Below are 20351 nucleotides of genomic sequence, written 5' to 3' on the forward strand. Positions count from 1 at the left end.
GGGGCTCCACCACATCCATCAACTGCACCACATCCATCAACTGCACCACATCCATCAACTGCACCACATCCATCAACTCCACCACATCCATCAGCTGCACCAGCTGCATCGGCTCCGTCAAGGCCATCCTACACTGTAGGCGCCATTGTCTGCATCTGCCTGCCTGCCTGCCTGCCTGCCTCCAGATCGCCGTCGGCCTGCCCCTGCTCATCTTGCCTCGCCCTCGCTCCCGTCAATCAGCTCAACAATGCCTGCGTCGTTCCAGTCTCTTGATATCAACGACTCGCCCCGCCAGGCCGACCGCTCCTCGCTGCTCGGCTGTGTCTTTGTGGCCATGGCCCGTCTCCTCGAGTTGGTCTACGATCTGTTTGCTGGCCTGGTGTCGAGCATCAAGGGATGCTTCCGACCCGGCACCACATCCGTCAACGGAAGAACCTACAAGACCATCAGGCCCCTCGGCGAAGGAGGTACCCACACCCGGCCTTTGCTGCAATCCGGACTTGTCTGTGCAGAATCAGCCTCGATGCTTCTCCACCAGCCAGTGTCCCCCTCCCCGGCACGCAAATCGCTCATCGAGAACAGACCAGGCCCTTAGCTCGATTGTTAACAAGCCTGATGCGTCGTCTCTTTAGGGTTCTCGTATGTGTATCTGGTTCAAGAAACAGCCCCTCGCCGGTCCCTCTTTGCTCTCAAGAAGGTGCGCCTCCAACTGCCCGAGCACGAAGACCGCTTTCAGAAAGAAATCGAAGCCCACAAGTCCGTGGACTCGCCGCATGTCCTCAAGCTGGTCGACTACGAAATCGTCCGCGACTCAAAAGGCACCGAGGGATTGCTGCTTCTGCCGTACCATCACCTCGGAACGGTAAGCGGCTCCTACATGTTGTCCGCAGGCTGGCCAGGAGGCGGGCTGCTCAGCGATCCAAGCAGAATGGAGCCTGAGCGGCTACCAGCGAGCCAGACCGGAACTGGTCACATCGGCTGCGACTATGCTCATCTGCTGTCGGCTCTGCTATCGGCTCTGGCGGCCATACAGGTCCAGGATTTGATCGACAACACTCCACCGCGCGACTTTATCCCCATGCCCAAGATCATCAAGTTTGCCATCGGGATCGCCAAGGGTCTGCAAGCCTTCCAGTGAGTAGAATGAGGCAGTCTCTTCAGTGGCGCTGCTACTGTTGGCCATTGATCATTAGCTATTGGCTGCTGCGATCGCATCTGGGTGTATACCATTCCAGCGGCACGGATATGGTCTCCTCCTGGCTCAGGTTGTCCGTCTGATGCGCTGCTTTCTGACTGCTGCAGCACCCATAACCCTCCCCTGGCGTATCGTGATCTGAAGGTGCGTATCCATTATCGTCTCGCTCTGTTGGCAGCATCGCCTCGCAGCTGCATCGAGGGCACCCACGTTTCTGGCGATATAGCAACGGCGACATGTTGACGACTCTAACCATTACCTCCGCCCTGACGCTGCCGTGGCCGTTGTTCGACTGCCCCAGCCGGCCAACGTTCTCATCGGCGAGGAGGACCTCGTCGTGCTGACAGATCTCGGGTCGGTGGCCGAGGCTCGGGTGAGAATCACGAATCGCAGAGATGCCACCGTGCTTCAGGAGCACTGCGCCGAGACCGTCACAGCGACCTATCGGGCACCCGAGCTGTTTGACCCGCCCACGGGAAGCCTTGTCGACGAACGAAGCGATGTCTGGGCGCTGGGATGCACACTCTACGCTATGGCGTACAAATCGCCTCCATGTAAGAACAACCGCTGGAATAGCTTGGGCGCTGGTTGGCACCCATCAGCACCCTCTGCATGTGGATCTTGCTCTCCAGGATCATCCAGAACACTGACACTGTCCCTTTGATGCCATTAGTCGACGGCACCCTCACGGCCGTTGTCAACAGTCGCGTGCGCTTCCCACTCGGGAGCGATCCTTACGGCCAGCCTTTCCGCAATCTGATCGAGTCGATGTTGGTGACAAGTCCTGCCTCGCGGCCAACCATCGACGTTATCCTGTCCAAGTGCGAAGCCCTCCAGTCGGCCCTTGGATTGGCGAGCGATTCAGATGTGTAGAGTCTGTCGATGGTGCCTGATGCCCAGAACGGAACGGACGATGTCGTTCCGATGTGTGCCGACAATGTTCTGGCTCTCGGCGGGCCTGGCTCTGGGAATAGAGATGGTATCGGCATGAGTTAACCGACGCCGTCGCTCGTGCGTTTCTATGGCTTTGCCCGGCGCTAGTGTGCTGGCTGTGCTTGCTGGGCTGTCTGTGCTGGAGATGATCGCAGTGCGGGTGCCGATCTGGAAGTCGATCTGTGGTGCCGATGAGGAGCCAATCTGGGTGCCGATGAGGAGCCAAGCTCTCTCGGATGCACTGCGGGCACCGCTGTCGCTGCAAGATCGGCCCAGCCCACACCCAATCGAGCATCCTCGGTTGATCGACGCTGCAAGCCCAATGTGCAGGCCTCGATCGAAGCTGGGTCCGGGGAAAGGCCTGGGCTGTGGATGAACGGGCGTGCGTATGCGTGTTGATACACAGGCTCGCAGAGCACATCGAGCTACAGGCTGATGGCCTGCAGCCGCTCCTGGATATCGGCCAGTTCCGACTCGAGCTCACTCTTCTTGGAGATCTTTTCCTTCTGGTCGTTGTCAAGCTCGGCGCCGTTGGTTGCCTTCTGCTCCAGCTCCTCGATCTGTCGCAGCTTCTTCTTGATGGCCTTGGATCGCTTCTCGAAATCGGTAGTCTGTGCCTGGCTCTCGGCCACAGCAGGTTGCGCTGGCTGGGTCTCGGCCGGCTCCGAGTTCTCCTGGGTGTCGGCATCGTCGCTCTGTCGTTGCTGCCGTTGCTCTTGCTGCTCTTGTTGTTGCTGCTTCTCGAGTCGCTTCTTCTCGTTCCGCCGGGCGTTCTTTCCCTTCTTATCGGCATCGACCTGGTCGGCTTGCTGCTGCTGTCCCATGCCGACGACATAGCCCGCCGGAAGCTTGATGGCCTCTGCACGAGGGTTGGTGTATCGCTTGACATCCTCCTGTGGAATGAAGCCTGGGCGGATCTTGCGCTCGGGACGGATGCTGCCGTCCGCACGACGGGAGGCCGGGATCACCCGCTCGTTTTCGGGTCCGCGGGTGACGATGCCGGAGGCGGTTTGGCTGGACGGTGGTCGGCGAGACATGGCCGGACGTGGGGCGAGGAGTTTGCTGCAAGACAGAGGCAGACGGCCGCGGTCTGGGCGTGATGGGCAAAATGCAAACGTGGCTGTCCTTTGCAAGGCCGCTGCGCATGGTGTCGGCGACACCCGTGAGAAAGCAGGTCTGCTGTCTCCTGTGGCCGCACTGCACGAGCACCCGATCCGCTGCAGCGCAACTGTGAATGCTGCACATCAGCGAATGCTGCACACCAGCGAGATACAGCGATTCGTAGAACGTGTGTCGGCGCCGGGTGCAGGTGCAGTTCTGCGTCGACCCGTCCGATCCCGAGGGCGGCCGAGCATCCAGAGTGGGGCTGCTCGGCCGCGCCGATGGCCCTGGTCGAGCCCAGACTCTCCCTGTCGATAGCGACCGCTCTGGCGGTGTATTCTGGCCGCGAGCGGGCTCTGGCGGCAACGGGACCGGCCGGCTCGATCGACGGTGCAGCGCCGGTGGGCGAGTCGGCCGAGGGCAGCGGGCGTGCGGGCGAGCCGGCGAAAGGGTGGGGTCGAGTATCGCCGGCCGCTCCTCAAAAGATCGCTCGGCCGTCTCCTGCCTCCTCCGGCGACCTTTCACCCCCGGTCCACCCCTCATCTGCGCACCCACCGCCGATCGGCCTCCCCGCGGCCCGTCCTGCACCGACAGACCTCTGCCCACTGGCCACGCCTTTCCGTCTCTGCCACCGCCCGTCTTCATGCTTTCGTTCGCCGACGCCGTGACGACCATGTCATCGAGTCGAGCCGCCGATGAGGACGATATACCGCTGCTGGACTTTGTCGAGAACTCCCAGGCCGAGCCCGACAAGGACGCCCTGCTCGGGACTCCCAAGGATGCTCCGAAGGATGTCATGGACGAGCCCGATTCGGCCTGTGTGATCCAGGACCAGCCGATCGTAAACCAGGGGTTTCTCGATGGTGTGTCCTCGTCCGCTGGCTCGCCCGCCTCCCTCTCGCCGTCCCTGTTCCGAATTGCATCGCTGTGTCGCCTGCCTCATGCTCTCAACGGCATCCGCTTGGCTGCGTCGATACCGACTGTATCGGCGCTGCCATGCAGCAAACCAGCACACATTTATGCCACCCACTTGCACGAAAGCTCAATTCGCTCCCAGACGACCACTTTCGCTCGTGCATGTCCGGGCGATCGCTACTAACCCATTCCCCTCGATCCGGCTCAATCCCTAGACTATTTCGAAAGCGTCAAACGCGGCTTCATCGACCGAGTGCATTACTATGTTGCGAATGGGATTGTTCAGCCCACGATGTGTGATAAGGACGGCTGCACTGCCTTGCACTGGGCTGCGTTGGTACGCCTCTCCCTCGCTCTCCCTGTCGCTTTGCGTCCTGCAGCCATGCACCAGGCACAACAGCCGACGAGCCTGTGTGCGCCGGCCGTGCTCATCATGGGGCTTGGGTTCGACCGACATTTTTCTTTTCTTTCCGTGGACCTGGTTTTTTGAGTCGATTGCCTCGATTCCGATATTGGCTCCTGGATATCGACCACATGGCTCCTCGCTGCCATGGATGCTCATTCGCTGTGATCCCTTGCCTCCGCTTCTTCCTTGGCTTTAGGAAAACAACATCCAGATGGCTCAGTATCTGATTGATCGGGGCGCAAACGTCAATGCCCTTGGCGGTAGGCGTCGATAGGGAGAGCAACCAGATTGGCCGTTCGAGCAGACCTGCCAAATCGCCCTATGATCCTGTCGCCTAACTCTGATACAACTGCCGGACTTGCTCGCCATATCCCGTTCGTCTCACACAGGACACTACCAGTCGGGGCCCATGCATTGGGCGGCAAAGTAAGCAACCCGTCGCAGAGCGCTCCTGCACTTGACAACCAGACCCGAGAGCCGGTGCTCTTCTGTCGTGGTGCTGCACGGCGCTTCCCCTCGCTTCCCTGGCCTTTATTTGATTCGTGCACACCGTATTGATGTGTTTGACCCCTCCGGCTTCTTTGGTGCTCCAGCTCGGGCCATTTGGAGATGGTTGCCCTTCTCCACAAGCGCGGTGCCGATCCCAACATTCAAGATACGCAGGGCTACAACTGCCTTCATATTGCTGTGCAGGCCGACAAAGCCATGGTCGTGCTCTTCCTGCTCTCGACGGGCATCGACGTCAACTGCCCAGACGCGGGCGGACACACGCCACTGATGTGGGCAACCTACCGGAACACATCGATGGACTGCATCTCCGTACTCATCGCCTGGGGTGCTGAGCTCAACATGCAGGACGATCAAGGACACACGGCATTGCACTGGGCGGTAGGTACTGGTGCCTGTTTGTCCGCTGTCCGCTCGCAGCACTGTGTTGTTGAGGACGTGGCGAGTACTGCCAATGTTGGATTGCGGACACGACCGCAAGCGAGACATCGCCCATCGACTACTTTCGTCGTTTTTCAAGGCGCTAATCTTCGAATCGGGTGTCTTGGTCGCGACTGAAGGTCATCACGAGCCAGCCCGAGTACTTTGAGAGGCTTATCAAAGCAGGGGCCCACATCGATGTCGTCGACAGCCAGGGCAGGACACCAGCGAGCTGGTGTGTGGAGCGCGGCACCTCGAAGCTCTTTGAACAAGCCGTCAAGTACCGCTCAACCAACGTCCATCTGCCGGTCAACCAGAGCCGCGTACGTGTCTGCACCGCCGGTGATTTCTTTGAGCGGTGGGCTCCGCACTCGGAGCGCAGGGATATCTGGACTGGCAGCCATGGCAGCAACTTGGTGATACGTTCTGGGGCCGCGATACCGATTGCCCTCACGCTTTTGCATGACGCCCGCCCTTCGTGCTCATCTCCGATTCACGCATCCATAGATCACGGCAAATCGAGTCCTCTACACGCTGCCCTACCTGCTGATCCCCATGGTGGTCCTGGCCTATTCAATGGCTCCGTTCTACTATTCCATACCCGCGATCCTGGTCGCCTCTGCGGCTGTCCACAAGTTTTTGGTCGCCGATATATTGATGATCCGCGGCTCGAGGCTGTCCTTGACGCCTGTGACAACGGCCATCCCGCAGGCAACAATGTTCTTTATGCTTTGTACATGGATCCGCGTGTCACGATGTAAGTTTCAGGGCGATGCCAATGGCCACGGCGATAGCAAGCGCGGTGGTAATGGCGATGAGTAGTCCTTGGCTCGAGGGCAACTGAAGAGGCACTCGCGAAATCTGCGATTGGCAACGAAGCCCCCCCCCCACTGAGCTCTCGACCACGACCAGCTACTGACTGCGACCTTTATCTTCTCATTTGATGCAACTGCTGCCACCGCACACTCGCCACGCCCGCTGCGTTCGCCGCGCCTACTTGTCCGCACTGCCTCTCCAACAGATATTGCGTTTCTCTATGTTCACCATGTCATTTTCTTGGTGTGCTTTGTCGTCACGTCCTGGAGCTTCTACAAGTCCATCTACAGCGACCCCGGGTACATTCGCCAGATCACCTCGGACCAGGATAAGAAGGATCTTGTGCTACAACTGGTTTCCGAAGGACGTCTGAACAGCCGAACGTTCTGCATCACTTGCTCGGTAGGTGGTACCACGAGGCCTAGATATCAGGCACCAGGCCTGGGCGCCTGGGTCTCGGGATTGAGTGGTATGCTCATGTGAGCACGCGAGCATCAAAATAACCTCAAACATACAACTGTCGCCACAGAACATCAAGCCGCTGAGGAGCAAGCACTGCAAGTTCTGCAATCGATGCGTCGCCAGATTCGACCAGTATGTGTTTGACCCGCCAGTTGTGTTTGCTTGGCCGACAGCATGCAGGCTTGGTGCATATTCTTCCTCGATCCATGTGCGAGGTCGGGCCAAAGTCAGGCGATTCCGATTCTGATGGAAATTGCATCGCTCTTCTCCTCGCCTTTGCCCTCAAGCCACTGCCCATGGACGTACAACTGCATTGGCCATCTGAACCACCGGTACTTTGTTGTCTTCACGGCCGCCCTTCCAATTGGAGCAATCACGTTTGCTTCTATGATGTTTTCGTGTAAGTGGGCAGCGGTGTATGCTGCTTGAGTCGGCTGCCGCTGAAGATGACGTCCCGCAACATCAACAAGTCGCTGTAGTCCGTCCGGCTCATCGCTCTTGCTCCCGCATCCACTCGACGTACCCAGACCTCAATCTTTACTACAAGCCCACACCCGATGGACCTGCGAGCTGTCTCAACCTCTTTGGATCCGATCTATGCGGCTACTTTAGCTATGACCCGTGGGCTTTGCTCCTGGCACAATGGGCGATCCTCAACAGCCTGTGGGTCGCCCTTCTTTTTGTTTCGCAGATGGTCCAGATCGCCCACGGCCGAACCTCGAACGAGGCACAGAACTACCACCGCTTTTCGTACATGGTCCATCCCGGCGACATGGATTTGCCGGCGTATCGTCGCAGGCCCTTCAATCCCTTCGACATGGGATTATCACGCAACTGCATGGAGTTCTGGACAGGGACCGGGCCTCTGGCAGATATCAGCTGGTAAGGACGCAAGCATCCTTTGGCGAGGCATGCTGTCGCGCACAATGGTCAAAGTCGTCCACTCCTCCCTGCGTTGCGCAATCGATGCATCGTTCGCGCTCACTGATGTACGCCTCGGTCCTTTTCAACTCAGGTTCGACATTCAGAGTGTCCCGCAGCACCTGCAAAAATCCAGCCCAGTGTGAACGGGGGAGAACATTCAAATCGCACCGCATCACAGGTCGTCGTTGAGGCGCGGATGTGTTGTGTCGACTGTCGCTTTCCCTCGTCTCTCTATTCGCTTGCTTGGCTCAAGCGGCCATCCGCCCCTCCCCCTCCTCTGTTTCCTGCCATCGTTTGCAGTTTCTCTATCTCTATCTTGATCTTGATCCTGCCGTTGTTGTCGCCTTTCCATGCCTCCATTATCCCCCCCTCCTTTGCCTCAAAAATATGGGAAAAAAGTGGATCCTCCTCCCCGCTCTAATTACGGCTTGTTGACTCGCCCGCTCCACCTGTTTCTGCTTCGCCCCGGACCCATCGGTGCCGCCCTTTTGTTACGACGGATCGCATCTCTCTGTTGCATTCGCAGTCAGCTCGGGCGCTCGGAGTGCTTCTTTGATCGTCTTCAGTTTCTAGAATTGTACCCGACTTGCAGCCCTTCCTCTCACTTTCTTGCAGGGAAGGGGGAGGGCCAAGAGAAAAGTACTTTGCCGCTGTTTTTGACTTTGCTGGATGACTTTTGCCGCCGCTTGCGGTTGACCGGCTTCTGGCTCGTCGTCTTTATCCTTGCCATGCTTCAATAACCCACTCGAATCGTATCCCGGCTCAGCACCAGCGCGGCGGATGGCGATTGTGGAGGATGGATGCGTGTGTATTGCCACTCAGAGAGAGCAACAATCAAAGGCATATCGGGGTGCCCCCGTTTTCGTTCCGTGGGTGCAACATGATTCTGGGCTGGACAACCCATTCTGCCCTCCAGTCGCTGACATGCAATTTACTTGGTCTTGCGCAGGTCTCGCCATCCAGTCACTCCATCCTTGAGGATGGCGGCACACTCTCCCAGGGTGGTGCTCGAGTCCAGCAGGATCAGCGAGAGGTCTTCTTCCTGGCTGCCTCTCCACATCACACCAAAGTTGCGCTGGGCAAACTGGGCGGCGGCGGTGCTGACAGGAGCCTCCTCCCGGCTCTCCTGCTCCTCGGCGCCGGCCCAGGTGTCGCGGGCCAGGTCCGAGGTTTGAGCCAGGCGGACCTCGACAATGTAGCCGGTGACCGGACCCAGGAGACTGACCCAGCCGCCGGAGGGATTCTCGATCGGGACGGTCTTGACGTGCAGGGCCAGGGAGTTGCTCTTGGAGTGGAAGTCGGCGGCTTCTTCGTACTCGATCTGCAAACGGCGATGGACCTCCATCCAGTTGCAGACTGGAATGGGCAGGTGTGTCAGCGAGCAAGCGGTCATCCGAGTTCATTAGAGCTCATCCGAGCTCATTCGAGCCGGGGTAGAGGCAGAAGAAGAGTGGGCAGGGCACGGCATCCGGGCACATCTTGCTGCAGATGGCAGGACGCCTGTGGCTGAGGGATTTGGTCGAATGTTCTTGCACAGCCCGACTTACTGTCGTCCAGGGTGCCGACCCACACAAAGGAGGAATTGCCTGCCCAGTTCAGGCCGATTTTGCGGAGCATCGGGGGTGCAATCATGGTGGTGTCTGGACGGGAGCAACGCAGGATCGTCAGGGCAGAGACGATGGAAATCTCCAGCTGTCGACAGCGATGCATCCGGACGGTACGCAGGACTGCAATGCCAAAATGCCACCACCGCAGACGCCGCCGGCTCAAACATTCCATATATGCAGGCCTGAAGCCCCCTGAATGCTGTGGCCGAGATGGATCATTGCCCAGATGCAAGGCTGCTGACGAGAAGCCTACCATTGACGTATCCATACTTGAGGGTTGCCATGGCGATCGATGGGCGTGCAGACGACGCAGAGGTATCCGGGAGTAGGAGGGTTGGCTGATGGAGGACGACACAGGGCCTGAATGCAGCCCAGAGCAACAGCCGGGAGGACGGAATGGGCGAGAGCGCGACTCCTCGCCGAGAGCAGAGGTTGTTCTCGCTGCGGGCGCTGCCGAATCAATCGGCCGACCAGAAGCCTCCCTTGGGATCTGCAAGCGAGGGAGCCGAGCCAGGGAGCCGACGCCCCGGCCGGAACGAGCACGGCCGAAAGTAGCATATCGGCGAGCACAGGTTTTGCACAAACGAGACCAACACGCAGCAAGAGCCAAGCACGTTTTTCCCAAGACGAGGCTCGCCAACAAAGCCCGGAATGACGATCAAGCAGCCGATCTCTGGCCGAGGATGGCCGAATGGTGCGAGTGCCGCCCGCTCAAAGCATCACAATCACAGTCGTCGGATTCATGCACCGGCCATCAGGGGTCTGTGCGTCGTGAGGAGTCGATGTGTATTGATGATGCAGGCGCGAGTTGATACCAGTGTCCCCACCACTGCGTCCGTACCGTCTGCAGCCAGAGATGGGTCGATCTGCTGGCGACCCGACACTCGAAACCCAGCTGCTGCTTTGAATTGCTGGAGCCGTTTGTGCCTGCCGAGTTCACCAGGGATTCTGCAGTCGGCCGAGATCGCGCCGACCCATAACATTTCCCTGATCAGCAGACTTGCGATACCAGTAGAGGGCGGCATCAAGGTCCTGGGCCACACCCGAGCCGTCTCTGTAGTGGCTGCCGAGCTTGTGCTGCCCAAAGGAATTGCCTTGCACGGCCGACTTGCGGAACCACTCGATGGCCTTGATGGCGTCTCGGGGAACGCCGCTTCCCGTTTCGTAGCAGCGACCAACTCCAACCTGCCCGTACGAGTCGTCTTGGGCGGCCGCCTTGCTGTACCAACTGAATGCCTTCGAGTCATCTCTCGGCACACCCTTCCCGTTGGCATAACAGTGCCCCAGCAAATACTGGCTGGGGCTGTATCCTTGGTTGGCCAGCTCTGCAAACGCTTCTGCAGCCGCGGCGTGGTTCCGCTCGACTCCAACTCCGTGTAGAAGACAGGTCGCCATGAGCTGTTTGCAAAGCCAGTCGCGCTCTGATCCCATCCGGCATAGCTTGAAGAACTTGCGGGCCGCAGAAGACTTGTCGGTCACCGACCAAGCGCTGGCCAGACACTGGTCCTCTCCAAATATGAAATCATCCGCCGCATTCTCGCGGATCATCTTGACCCCCTTTTGCTTGTTTTGCGGCGTCCCTCGGCCGAGATAGTGCATCCAGCCGATCATGTGGACGACAGTGCGCTTGGTGTCGGGATCGGCGAGCTCGGCGGCGAGCTCTTGCCAGCGGTTGAAGGCATCGGTGTCGCTCTGCTCGACGCCATGACCAATGAATGAGAACCATCCACGAATGAATGCAACGCGGGGTCGAGCACCGCGGGATCCTTGATTGATGGCCTTGGTGAACCACTCGACAGCTGCATCGAGGTCTTGTTCGACTCCTTCGCCGTTCTCGTAGTAGCGGCCGAGGGCGACTTGAGCCGGACAGAGTCCACGAACGGCAAGGCCGCGATAGATCTCTGCTGCTTTGGCATCGTCTTGGTCGACTCCATAGCCCTTGCGGTAACATTCGGCGATTTGATACCGTGCTTTCGAATGGCCAGCTTGAGCGCAACTTTCGAAAAGGCGGTACATTTGGTTTCCCATGGCCTCCAATTCGGGCCTTGTTATATCCGTGCGGTAAACGGTATCGGCCTGGAGCACCCGGCCCAGGAAATACGAGGCAGCAATGTTTCCCTGGTCAGAGAGCGAGATGATCCAGGACCGGTCGGTGGCCTCCTGACCGCAATAGTGCGCTGCGAGGACCATCATTTCGCTCGGTGTGAGGCTGATTTGTAGCAATCCGTCGGGGCGACACAGCCCTGCTCCTTTGCACCAGTCGTGAAAGCGAGCCACCTTGGAGGGCAGGAGACGCTGGGCTCGCCTACACACGAGGAACAGGTTCCTGACGGTGATGTGGTCGAGTGCGAGCCGGAAGCCGTCGTTGAGGCACAAGACGGTGAACAGGTCCGGATGGAGATCGAGCAGTGGCTGGGTGGCACTGTGGGAGGATTCGATGCTGGCAGCCATGGTGTGTGGCAAGGGAGATGGAGATGGAGATGGAGATGGAGATGGAGATGGAGATGGAGATGGAGATGTGGATTTGGATTTGGATGTGGATTTGGATTTGGATGTGGACGACGCCGACGGAGAACGATGGGATGGCGATGGAGGCAGAAGCGAGGAGGCAGAAAGCGGGGAAGACGAGGATGACGTAATCAGGAAGCATGAGCCGCTGCGGACAACACTCCAGAGTGTCCAAGTGACTCGGTGCCGACAGGGCTGCGGAGAAGCCCGAGACAGTGAGGTGGAAGGAGATTGGCTCTTCAGAGCGGGTTGAAGTCTGCTTCGCCATGTATTTCCGACTCTATGAACTGCGAGCGCCGAACGTGCTCTGGCCGAGGCAAGGCAAGATACGAGCTCCAGATCGCTCCTCCAACACTCCAGGCAAAATACAAGGTGTGTGGTGCGGACGGGACGACTGCCCCACGCTTGGGCGAGCGAGCTGTATATTGTCACCAAGGCCGACTTCTGTCTCCAGACAGCGGCACATGGAGCGAGCCACGCCGGCCAAGTAAGGTATCCGTCGTTGCGGTCGCTCGGGGGCGCTGCTCTAATCTCTCGGCAGCCCACAAATGTCGCAGCTGTCGTGGCCGCCGCTGTTTCTGAAGGTGCAGTGCCGACAGTCCCACTCGACGGGAGGCGGAGCCGACGATCCAGCGGCATTGTGGGCGGACCCGGTGCCGCGCTGCTGCTGGCCACTGCTGGTTTGCTTTGCGATTTCCAGCATGGACATCCAGCCTCCGCTGTGGCTCAGCTGCGCTGCTGCTCCTGCATCCTTGGTTCGCACAACGTCGAGCATCAGGCGGACTTCGTTCTGGAGAGATAACACCGACGGTTCAAACCCATGTCGTGGTAGAGGCAATATGTGAGTAGAGACGACGATGCCAGTGCTTCAAATGCAGCGATACCGGTGTGCGTACGAATCGAACGGTGCCGTCTCCAACCATCAAAGCGACGAGTCTCTCTCTCTCATGCTCTCCCAGGACTGTGACATCTACATGCCCAGCGGCTCTCGCGGTGTGTGAATCTCACCTCCTCCAGGATGCCAGACTGAGAGAGGAACAGCAGCGCATGAAAGTCCGAGAGGGCCTGGACCAAATCGCGGTCGTATTGCTTCAGGCGCTTCTCCAGCGCCGTAAGACCGGCATCGACGCCAAGTGCATCGCGGTTCTCGATCGGGAACGCATTCTGCTTGTCAAAGAACGGAGCCGGTGTCTGCGGGAATCCGTGCGTGACCGTCACCAGCAGATAGTCGACCGGGAACGTGGGTTTGGCAGGCTCCTTGACCATGATCGAGTACTGGTTCTTGTATTTGTAGAACACCTCTGGGACGTACTTTTCGGATGTCGAGGCTTGGACCCGCATCAAGTCAGGCTTTACACAAGCCTCGACGATCTTGTCACGCTCCATTGCCATGGCAACGTTGGAAACCTGATAGGATTCAATATCGATGGCGCCTTCCCGGTTGCCTGGAGGAGCAAACATGGGCCTGGCAAGTAAGTGATCGCGTGCAGTCACTCATCTGCATCGTGGGACGCCAGCACAGGCTCGACAACATGATTCCGTCATCGTCAATCGCCGGCGTGTCTCCAGCGCCTCACGCATACAACGCACCTGTAATCACGCAGGTCACGAAGCGGCTGCCAAACGTGCCCGTCGGCGCATACCGGGTCTTGGTCAAGTGCTTGTTCTGCATCTCTGCTGAGAAGAGACACTCGGCCGACGACAGGAAGTACGATGCTTCGTGGCGCTTGCACACAACCAACCCATTGCCCTTGCCGCTATCGAGCAGGTCGGTGTAGATCATGCCCACACGACAAAGCCCTAGCTGCTTGGCAACCTGGTCGATCTTGGCCTCGGCCGCATCCGGAAGCAAGAGCTGGATGGCGTCGTGCTCGTTGAGCTGCGGTGGCTCGTACACAGCGCATACGATTGCCTTGACGCCGAGCGGGACCTTGTCGTAGACCTCGTATCGTCCGTACAAATAGCCAAACCGCTGTGTTCCGGTCGTGCGCCAGAAATGGACAATGTTCTCGATGATGCTTGGATCCTCAAACTCGATGTGATCGACCATGCGGAAGCCCTATGCGTTGGCCGCAGCGTCGAGCAAGATGTGGATATGGGCGTATCGGCGGTGAAGGGTGGCAGGCGGCAGAAGTGCGTGAATATCGGGAGGCGCAGGTGAGGAGGAAAATGTCAGCATTGGTGTGTAGAGACAGTCAAGTGGTCTCCTGGCACCAGGTCCGCTGCCGTGCGATTAGCCAGACGGTTCAACGACCCTTCAACAGCTCCAGAACGAAGCGTAAATATACCTGGGGCTGAAGGGTGATTGATGAGGGCTGGCATTTTGTGCAGATGCCGTTGGGATAGGGGTCGTGGCTCTTGGACGGACATGGCATCTTGACAGAAAAGTCAAAGTCGTCCAGCGGCGGAATGAACTTGGAGCTCGTGGCCTTGCTTTGGGCAGTGAGCTGCTTGATGTAGGCGTGGAAGGACATGTGCTTGATCTTGTTCTCTTCAAGGTACTTGGCGTCATAGGGCTCGAGCGGCATACAGTAGTCGCACATCCCTGAGGAGCCGTGACGGCAGCTTTGATGCAGCCAGTGCAGGCCAGCGTCAGTTCCTCACGACATCGATCCAGTCCAACAAATGCGAAGCCGGCGCCTGTTGCTCTCGCTGGGTCCGTCCATCGGGCCAGGCGTCCCGGAGCCACACGGACCGAGGAAGGACGAGGCCTCGCCCACCATGTCTGCAGCATCGCCGATCGGCATTCCAAAACGACTCACAATCTGACATCTCGATCGCGCTTGACGATGCCCTTCTGCTTCTCCAAAATGTTGTCGACAGGGTCCTGCTCGACAATCAGCGGCCGCGCAGTGTCGACGACACGGGGTGCGGGCGTCTGGACGTCTCCATCCTTGGCGAAAGCCACATACACCATATCTCCGTGCCTGGGTATTGGGTCGCACGATGCAAGTCCATACCGAAATGCAAACTGGGGGTTAGGGCTCTGGACAAGTTGGAGGGGGGAGGCAAAGTCGATGGGTCTCTGTTGGCAAATATCCAGCCGTGCGACACAAACACCTGTCGATACCAACCTCAGAGGCACAGATGCGAGCGATACATCAATGCGAGCCGCAAGGCTCTTGGATTGAGGTGGATCCAGGAACACATCAATCCGCGATGAGAACGAGCCAGCCTTGACGATCTGAGCACGAATGGAGTGTATGTGGTAAGGATCAATGCTACTGGTTCGCCAAAGGACAGGCCGCTCGCCCCCCCCCACGATCCATGAAACAGCCCAGACCCGGTGTCCTTGATCGGGGGACTCGGTCCTCGACAGCCCAGCTGGGTTCGGTGTGGATAGACTGCAGGTAGAAGCCCCGAGAGGCCGATCGATCCGAGACACAGTGCATGCCGTTTGACCCGACGGTGTGGGAATGGCCAGCAACGCATCGGTGCGCCGGACAAGATGGAGCTGTGGGAACCTCAGACTAGGCCGATCAGCGGCACTCACCTTCTGAACAAGCTCGGCGACGCTGCTTGAGGGTTCGATTTCGATTCGGAGCTGGCCTTCGGGTGTTCTGGCTCTGATGATCTGCTCAGATGACACAGAGCCATCGTGGAAGCATCAATGACCTTGAATCGACTCGGATATCTTTCCACCATCAGGACGTCCTCCACGAGCAGCAGCAGGAATGCTGGCCAGTGTGTGCCCTGGCGGACTGCCGGTGCTGCTTCTGACCAACAGAGAACGGCTCGTGCGATTGATGCAGTCGCTCCTGTCACTGGAGCCAGCGGCGGCGACGAGTGCCTTACCATAGTTGCGTGTGGAGCGGACAAGACAGCGGCTGCGGGCCACGGCGGATTGCAATGGCGGATGGCGGATGGTGGATGATGGATGGTGGATGATGGACGACGAGCGATGCGATGCTGGGTGTTGCTGGGTGTTGATGGGATGGTGCTTGGCGACCCGTCTCGCCGAGAGGCCTCTCGCCGAGCTCTCGCTGCGGCCTCGCTCTCACCGACCCTGGCTCGAGCATGGCCAATGGCGCGGCCCTCGTCACGTGTGTCTGAGTTTCAAATCTGCCCAATCGGGAAGGTCGCACGGATTTTTTTTTCTGCTGCTGTTGGTGGGATTCGGTCCGTGGATGGTCCGTGGATGGGTCTGGGACAGAGACGCTCTCGGATCTGCATCGGGATATCTGTCTGTCCGCCCATCCTGCCGTCGCCGCAGCCGACACACCGACACCGACACCGACACCGGCGCCCCGAGCCCTGTCCAACGCACCCGTCAAAGCCCAAGCCGGCTTTCGCTTGTTCTGCACATCAGCACATTCGCACCCACCGCACTCACATCGCCAACCATGAAGCTGAATCCGAAGCTGATCCGATATATGGGCAACGACGAGTTCCGTGTCCTGACCGCTGTACGGCTGGATCCTTTTCGAGCATATTTGCAGTGGGATAGAGGTGGTGGCTGACGGGTCGTTGGCGGACAGCGAACCTCAGCAGCGGACAGCAATGCCAACCGACGACAGAGAGCGACAAGAGTCAGGAGCGGCAAGACCGACATTGGCACCTTGGGCCATTTCCAAGAGCCCGAAAATGCTCACTTTATATCCTGTGTGCATCCGCACCCCAGGCCGAGATGGGCTCACGCAACCACGAAGTCGTTCCGACCTCGCTGATTGCCAACATTGCCAACTTGCGACACGGCGGCACGAACAAGATCCTCAACGACCTCTGCAAAAACACCCTTGTTGCTCGGGTCCAGAACTCAAAATGTAGGTAGATGGCGCTAGCGCCATGGGGAAGGCGATTCATGGCAGCCAGTCGCTGTGTTGCTGCTCCATTTTGGCACTTGCCCTCGACAGCATATTTGCCAGAGGCCCCTGACCAGAACACAATGTGCTCTCATCCACACATCCGCACATCGGCCCACAGACGATGGATACCGCTTGACGTATGGTGGATACGACTACCTGGCACTCAAGACCCTGAGCCGGAGAGAGTCGGTCTACTCGGTTGGAAACCAGATCGGTGTGGGCAAGGAGTCAGGTAGACTGTCGAGCATACAGACATATGTGCACATAAGCATACGGACATGGGATCATGAAGTCGGATGAGCACTACCGACTTTAGAACGAGCGCCGGGTTCGGCCGAGATGGTTCCTCTGGAGCCGCGGGCGATCCGAGCTGACCGTGCCATTTGTGCCAGACATTTTCATCGTCGCCGATGCCGAGGGCGAGCAGCGAGTCCTGAAGCTCCACCGCCTGGGCCGGACGTCCTTTCGGACGATCAAGGAGAAGCGTGACTATCTCAGGAACCGAAAATCGGGCTCCTGGCTGTACATGTCGCGACTGGCTGCAATGAAGGAGTTTGCCTTTATGAAGGTGCTGCACGAGAACGGATTCCCGGTGCCGACGCCGATCGACTGCAACCGCCACTGCATCGTGATGAGCTTGATCGACGCATACCCGCTGTAAGTTTACGTGCCCATGGCGTGCTGGATGTGCTGGATGTGCCGGGTGTGCTGGATGTGCTGGATGTGCTAGCCGCTGATGTCATGCCATCCCCTCGGCGGAAACAGGTGCCAAATCCACGATGTTGCCGAGCCCGGGAAGCTCTACTCGGCCCTGATGGATTTGATCGTGCGTCTGGCGTGCGCCGGCCTGATCCACGGTGACTTTAACGAGTTCAACATTCTCATCAAGGACGACGACACACCCATCTTGATCGATTTTCCACAGATGGTGTCGACCTCTCACCGAAACGCCGAGATGTAAGTGCAATGTGCATCGGCTCCCCGACCCTCCATTCGCCTTCACCTTCACTTCCGCTTCCACTTGTCTCGGCACAAGGGATGGAATTGACATGGAACCCCATCGCACCAGCCACGAGCCCAACTGGGACTGAACTCGCTCGTCTCTGCACCCAGGTACTTTAACCGCGATGTCGAGTGCATCCGCACCTTCTTCAAGAAGCGGTTCCACTACGAGAGTCGGCTCTACCCCCGATTCTCACGGGACGTCAATAACGAGCATCGCCTGGACGTCCAAGTCGCGGCGAGTGGCTTCAGCAAGAAACTGCAAGAGGAGCTCGAGGAGGTCAGTCGACGAGACTCGCGGCAAGAGAGAGGCAAGGAGGGAGTGTGAGTGTGAGTGGGAGTGGTATGAAGCTAGCTTGAGGCTGGCTGGCTGTGAGTCTTTATATTTGACGCTCACAATTTCAACATCCACTCCGCACATGCAACCTGGCAGTATCAAGAGATCGTTCAACTGGCTGAGGCTGAAGGACATGACGACGAGGACGGCGACTTTAGCGATGAGGAGATCATCGAGGAAGATGATGATGATGTTGACGATATCGATGTCGATGTCGATGTCGATGCCGATGCCGGTGGCGACAATCTAACTGCTGCAAACCAGCCACTCGACCGATCCAGGAATCGCATCAACCTTGCCCAGCAGACCATGGTGACCATCAGGGGCCAGGACGACGAAAATGACGACGGTGAGGATCCTCAGCTCGAAGAAATGGAGCTGTCGTCGTCGGTGGAGGATCTGGCATTGGACGCGACAGAGCCACCGAACGACGCAGCACCCGCTTCCACACGGCGCTTCAACTTTGGAAACGACGAAGACTTCCCTGGAGCGACGGCAGAAGAGGACCTGGACGAGGAATCGGACCAGGATGAAGAAGACATTGATGACGATGATGAAGAGGATGAAGCTGACGGACAGGCCGAGGAGCTCGAGCAAAACGACAACAGGCAGCGACGTGCCTTCCGCGACCCCGTTGCGGCCAGTGGTCCATCCCCTCGAGTGCGCGACCAGGCCGGCCAGCGCAAGCCGCTGGACAAGGACGAGATCAAGCGGCGAGTTGCCAAGGGATTCAGCCGAAAGCCAGGTGGATCCAAGCCTTCGAAGCGAAACGGCCAGAAGGACGGAGTCAAGCGTAGCGCGCGCGATTCGGCCAGAGCGGGCGGCAGCGTCTTCTTCTAGATCCGACTCGCAAAATCAGTCCGCCGAGCAGACAGCCAGACGCCAATGTGGGCAAACCTGGGCCGACTCGGCGGTCGGGTGATATGCGGTCTGCTTGCTGTGGTCCGTGCTCTGGGGTCGCATTGGCGCAGAGGAAGGTCAAGATGCCAACACAATACACAAGTCGCATGCATTCAGTAGCCTTTTACTTTCTTTCTCTCTGCTGGCGGTGCTTGTGCGCCTTTGGGCCCGGGTCGGGTCGGCCTTTCTGGAACTCAGTGAGTGGTGGAACGGTGTTGCTGGGTGCTTCCAGGACCGCTCCCATCCCCGGAATGCCCAGCCATCTCCGCACTGGACTGGTGGTGCCGCGATTGGCCTCGAACGTTCCAAGCGGAGTTGCACCTCGACGCGCAAGGGGTCGTCATGCTGACCATCGAGACTCCCAGATATATAGATCGAGACCCACCACCAATCCCCCCCCCCAGACTTGACATTGAGTTCCTGTATCTGATACTTAGATCTCCATCCTCACATCCAAGCAACACCAGGCTTCATTCCTCTTGGCCCCGCTTCCTTCCTCCTCTCCTAACTGCATTGCCACGATGCTCAACCCATTCTTTGGAAGTGATCCCTTCGAGGGCGAGCGCCGGCTGTTCAGTCGCATGAACAGGCTCATGGAGCAGATGATCACCGAGAGCGCCTATGCTGGCGAGCCGTCCGCGGCTCCGCAGTCCCCAGCCCCAGGCATGACGGATGCTGTCGCTCAGCAGACTCCCACCTGGGGATTCTTCCGCACGCCCCGTCTCGATGTCATTGAGACAGAGGACGCCTTTGTCGTCAAAGCAGACCTGCCTGGTTTGAAGAAGGTATGCAGCGAGTGCCGTGGGTCTTTCGCAGCAGCGGCCTTGGGTAGTGCGGGGCGATGTGCGAGGCGATACCAAGTCGGACACTCGCATCGGATCACATCAATCGCATTGCATTGTAATGCACCCGAGCATATCCGCTGTACGTGCTGCACTGTCTATTTCCTAACCACCTCTTGGTGCGCGGTCGTATGCACGTTTGCGATCTTTGCAGAACCAAGTTCGCATCTCCCTCCTCGACGGCATCCTGACGATCGAGGGTGAGCGCCACGCCGAGCACGACGAGTCCAGCGACACCTTGCACATGGTCGAGTGCTCGTATGGCCAGTTCCAGCGCAAGCTGCGCCTTCCCCCCACCGTCGATGCCGAGAAAATCGAGGCCAGGATGGCCGAGGGCGTCCTCGAGCTCAAGATCGCCAAGAAGGAGTTGCCGCCTCCTGCTGTGCCCAAGAAGATCCTGATCCAGTAGCACACGCCGCCTTGGCTTGATCGAGGGCATTTCGATCTTGTGGTCATTCGGCACTTTTACTTTGTCGTCTTCATGTGTTTCCTCCCACATTACCATATCCATCACCATCGTGAATCATTCATCTTTGATCATGTCGAGTTCGCCGACTGTTCCGGATACATAGTCGGTTGCAGATGTTGTCTGTGAACGGACTGCGCTGACTCTCCCATCATTGCCCAGATTCTGCCCAATATTTTTTGAATAAAGCAGTGCATGTAGCCCA

General features: G+C 58.5%; 8 protein-coding genes across 8 annotated transcripts; 4 read left to right on the forward strand and 4 right to left on the reverse strand.

Moving 5' to 3' along the window:
- Window positions 1-7: 7 nt before the first annotated feature.
- BJ171DRAFT_601596 (kinase-like domain-containing protein) lies at window positions 8-2215 on the forward strand. The gene is made up of 7 exons (XM_053115099.1): window positions 8-135; window positions 241-467; window positions 633-862; window positions 1034-1134; window positions 1303-1339; window positions 1497-1749; window positions 1869-2215. The coding sequence occupies exons 2-7, from the start codon at window positions 248-250 to the stop codon at window positions 2066-2068; spliced, it is 1041 nt and encodes a 346-aa protein (XP_052963660.1). The 5' UTR covers window positions 8-135; window positions 241-247; the 3' UTR covers window positions 2069-2215.
- Window positions 2216-2495: 280 nt separating this feature from the next.
- BJ171DRAFT_517459 (uncharacterized protein) lies at window positions 2496-3207 on the reverse strand. The gene has a single exon (XM_053112140.1). The coding sequence runs from the start codon at window positions 3163-3165 to the stop codon at window positions 2554-2556; it is 612 nt and encodes a 203-aa protein (XP_052963661.1). The 5' UTR covers window positions 3166-3207; the 3' UTR covers window positions 2496-2553.
- A 1919-nt stretch (window positions 3208-5126) lies between these two features.
- On the forward strand, window positions 5127-5453 carry BJ171DRAFT_398964 (ankyrin repeat protein; the record flags this gene model as incomplete). The annotated part of the gene is made up of 1 exon (XM_053107198.1): window positions 5127-5453. A coding segment is annotated over one exon (327 nt), but the record flags the coding sequence as incomplete, so codon positions are not given.
- Window positions 5454-8453: 3000 nt separating this feature from the next.
- Window positions 8454-9705, reverse strand: BJ171DRAFT_200930 (uncharacterized protein; the record flags this gene model as incomplete). The annotated part of the gene is made up of 3 exons (XM_053106268.1): window positions 8454-9035; window positions 9227-9319; window positions 9540-9705. Coding segments are annotated over 3 exons (684 nt in total), but the record flags the coding sequence as incomplete, so codon positions are not given.
- A 350-nt stretch (window positions 9706-10055) lies between these two features.
- Window positions 10056-11774, reverse strand: BJ171DRAFT_517464 (uncharacterized protein). The gene has a single exon (XM_053112141.1). It carries the CDS (start codon window positions 11735-11737, stop codon window positions 10223-10225), a length of 1515 nt encoding a protein of 504 aa, XP_052963664.1. The 5' UTR covers window positions 11738-11774; the 3' UTR covers window positions 10056-10222.
- A 287-nt stretch (window positions 11775-12061) lies between these two features.
- BJ171DRAFT_517465 (NPL4 family-domain-containing protein) lies at window positions 12062-15681 on the reverse strand. The gene is made up of 8 exons (XM_053112142.1): window positions 15590-15681; window positions 15288-15368; window positions 14869-14978; window positions 14557-14721; window positions 14083-14359; window positions 13385-13853; window positions 12803-13239; window positions 12062-12584 (listed from the first exon to the last, which is right to left on the reverse strand). The coding sequence occupies exons 1-8, from the start codon at window positions 15590-15592 to the stop codon at window positions 12321-12323; spliced, it is 1806 nt and encodes a 601-aa protein (XP_052963665.1). The 5' UTR covers window positions 15593-15681; the 3' UTR covers window positions 12062-12320.
- A 456-nt stretch (window positions 15682-16137) lies between these two features.
- On the forward strand, window positions 16138-17929 carry BJ171DRAFT_427351 (RIO1 family-domain-containing protein; the record flags this gene model as incomplete). Its single annotated transcript, XM_053107804.1, has 6 exons — window positions 16138-16200; window positions 16416-16557; window positions 16718-16831; window positions 16992-17256; window positions 17365-17556; window positions 17713-17929. 6 exons carry the CDS (start codon window positions 16138-16140, stop codon window positions 17927-17929), a joined length of 993 nt encoding a protein of 330 aa, XP_052963666.1.
- A 1512-nt stretch (window positions 17930-19441) lies between these two features.
- Window positions 19442-20233, forward strand: BJ171DRAFT_517467 (heat shock protein, Hsp20 family). The gene is made up of 2 exons (XM_053112143.1): window positions 19442-19623; window positions 19835-20233. The coding sequence occupies exons 1-2, from the start codon at window positions 19504-19506 to the stop codon at window positions 20087-20089; spliced, it is 375 nt and encodes a 124-aa protein (XP_052963667.1). The 5' UTR covers window positions 19442-19503; the 3' UTR covers window positions 20090-20233.
- Window positions 20234-20351: the final 118 nt, after the last annotated feature.

Source organism: Polychytrium aggregatum, assembly GCF_025602895.1.
Source record: "Polychytrium aggregatum strain JEL109 chromosome Unknown BJ171scaffold_38, whole genome shotgun sequence".
NCBI lineage: Eukaryota > Fungi > Chytridiomycota > Chytridiomycetes > Polychytriales > Polychytrium > Polychytrium aggregatum.

Excerpts from the sequence above, each read along its gene's own strand:
- BJ171DRAFT_517464 (XM_053112141.1), bottom strand. The coding sequence starts at position 11,737 with ATGGCTGCCAGCATCGAATCCTCCCACAGTGCCACCCAGCCACTGCTC.
- BJ171DRAFT_517459 (XM_053112140.1), bottom strand. The coding sequence starts at position 3,165 with ATGTCTCGCCGACCACCGTCCAGCCAAACCGCCTCCGGCATCGTCACC.
- BJ171DRAFT_601596 (XM_053115099.1), top strand. The coding sequence starts at position 248 with ATGCCTGCGTCGTTCCAGTCTCTTGATATCAACGACTCGCCCCGCCAG. Across the intron at positions 1,135-1,302 it reads AAGGGTCTGCAAGCCTTCCA|CACCCATAACCCTCCCCTGG; the intron begins GTGAGTAGAATG and ends TGACTGCTGCAG. Across the intron at positions 1,750-1,868 it reads GGCGTACAAATCGCCTCCAT|TCGACGGCACCCTCACGGCC; the intron begins GTAAGAACAACC and ends TGATGCCATTAG.
- BJ171DRAFT_517465 (XM_053112142.1), bottom strand. Across the intron at positions 14,722-14,868 it reads CTCGCATCTGTGCCTCTGAG|GCACGGAGATATGGTGTATG; the intron begins GTTGGTATCGAC and ends CCCAATACCCAG. Across the intron at positions 12,585-12,802 it reads AGTCTGGCATCCTGGAGGAG|AACGAAGTCCGCCTGATGCT; the intron begins GTGAGATTCACA and ends TTATCTCTCCAG.
- BJ171DRAFT_517467 (XM_053112143.1), top strand. The coding sequence starts at position 19,504 with ATGACGGATGCTGTCGCTCAGCAGACTCCCACCTGGGGATTCTTCCGC. Across the intron at positions 19,624-19,834 it reads ACCTGCCTGGTTTGAAGAAG|AACCAAGTTCGCATCTCCCT; the intron begins GTATGCAGCGAG and ends CGATCTTTGCAG.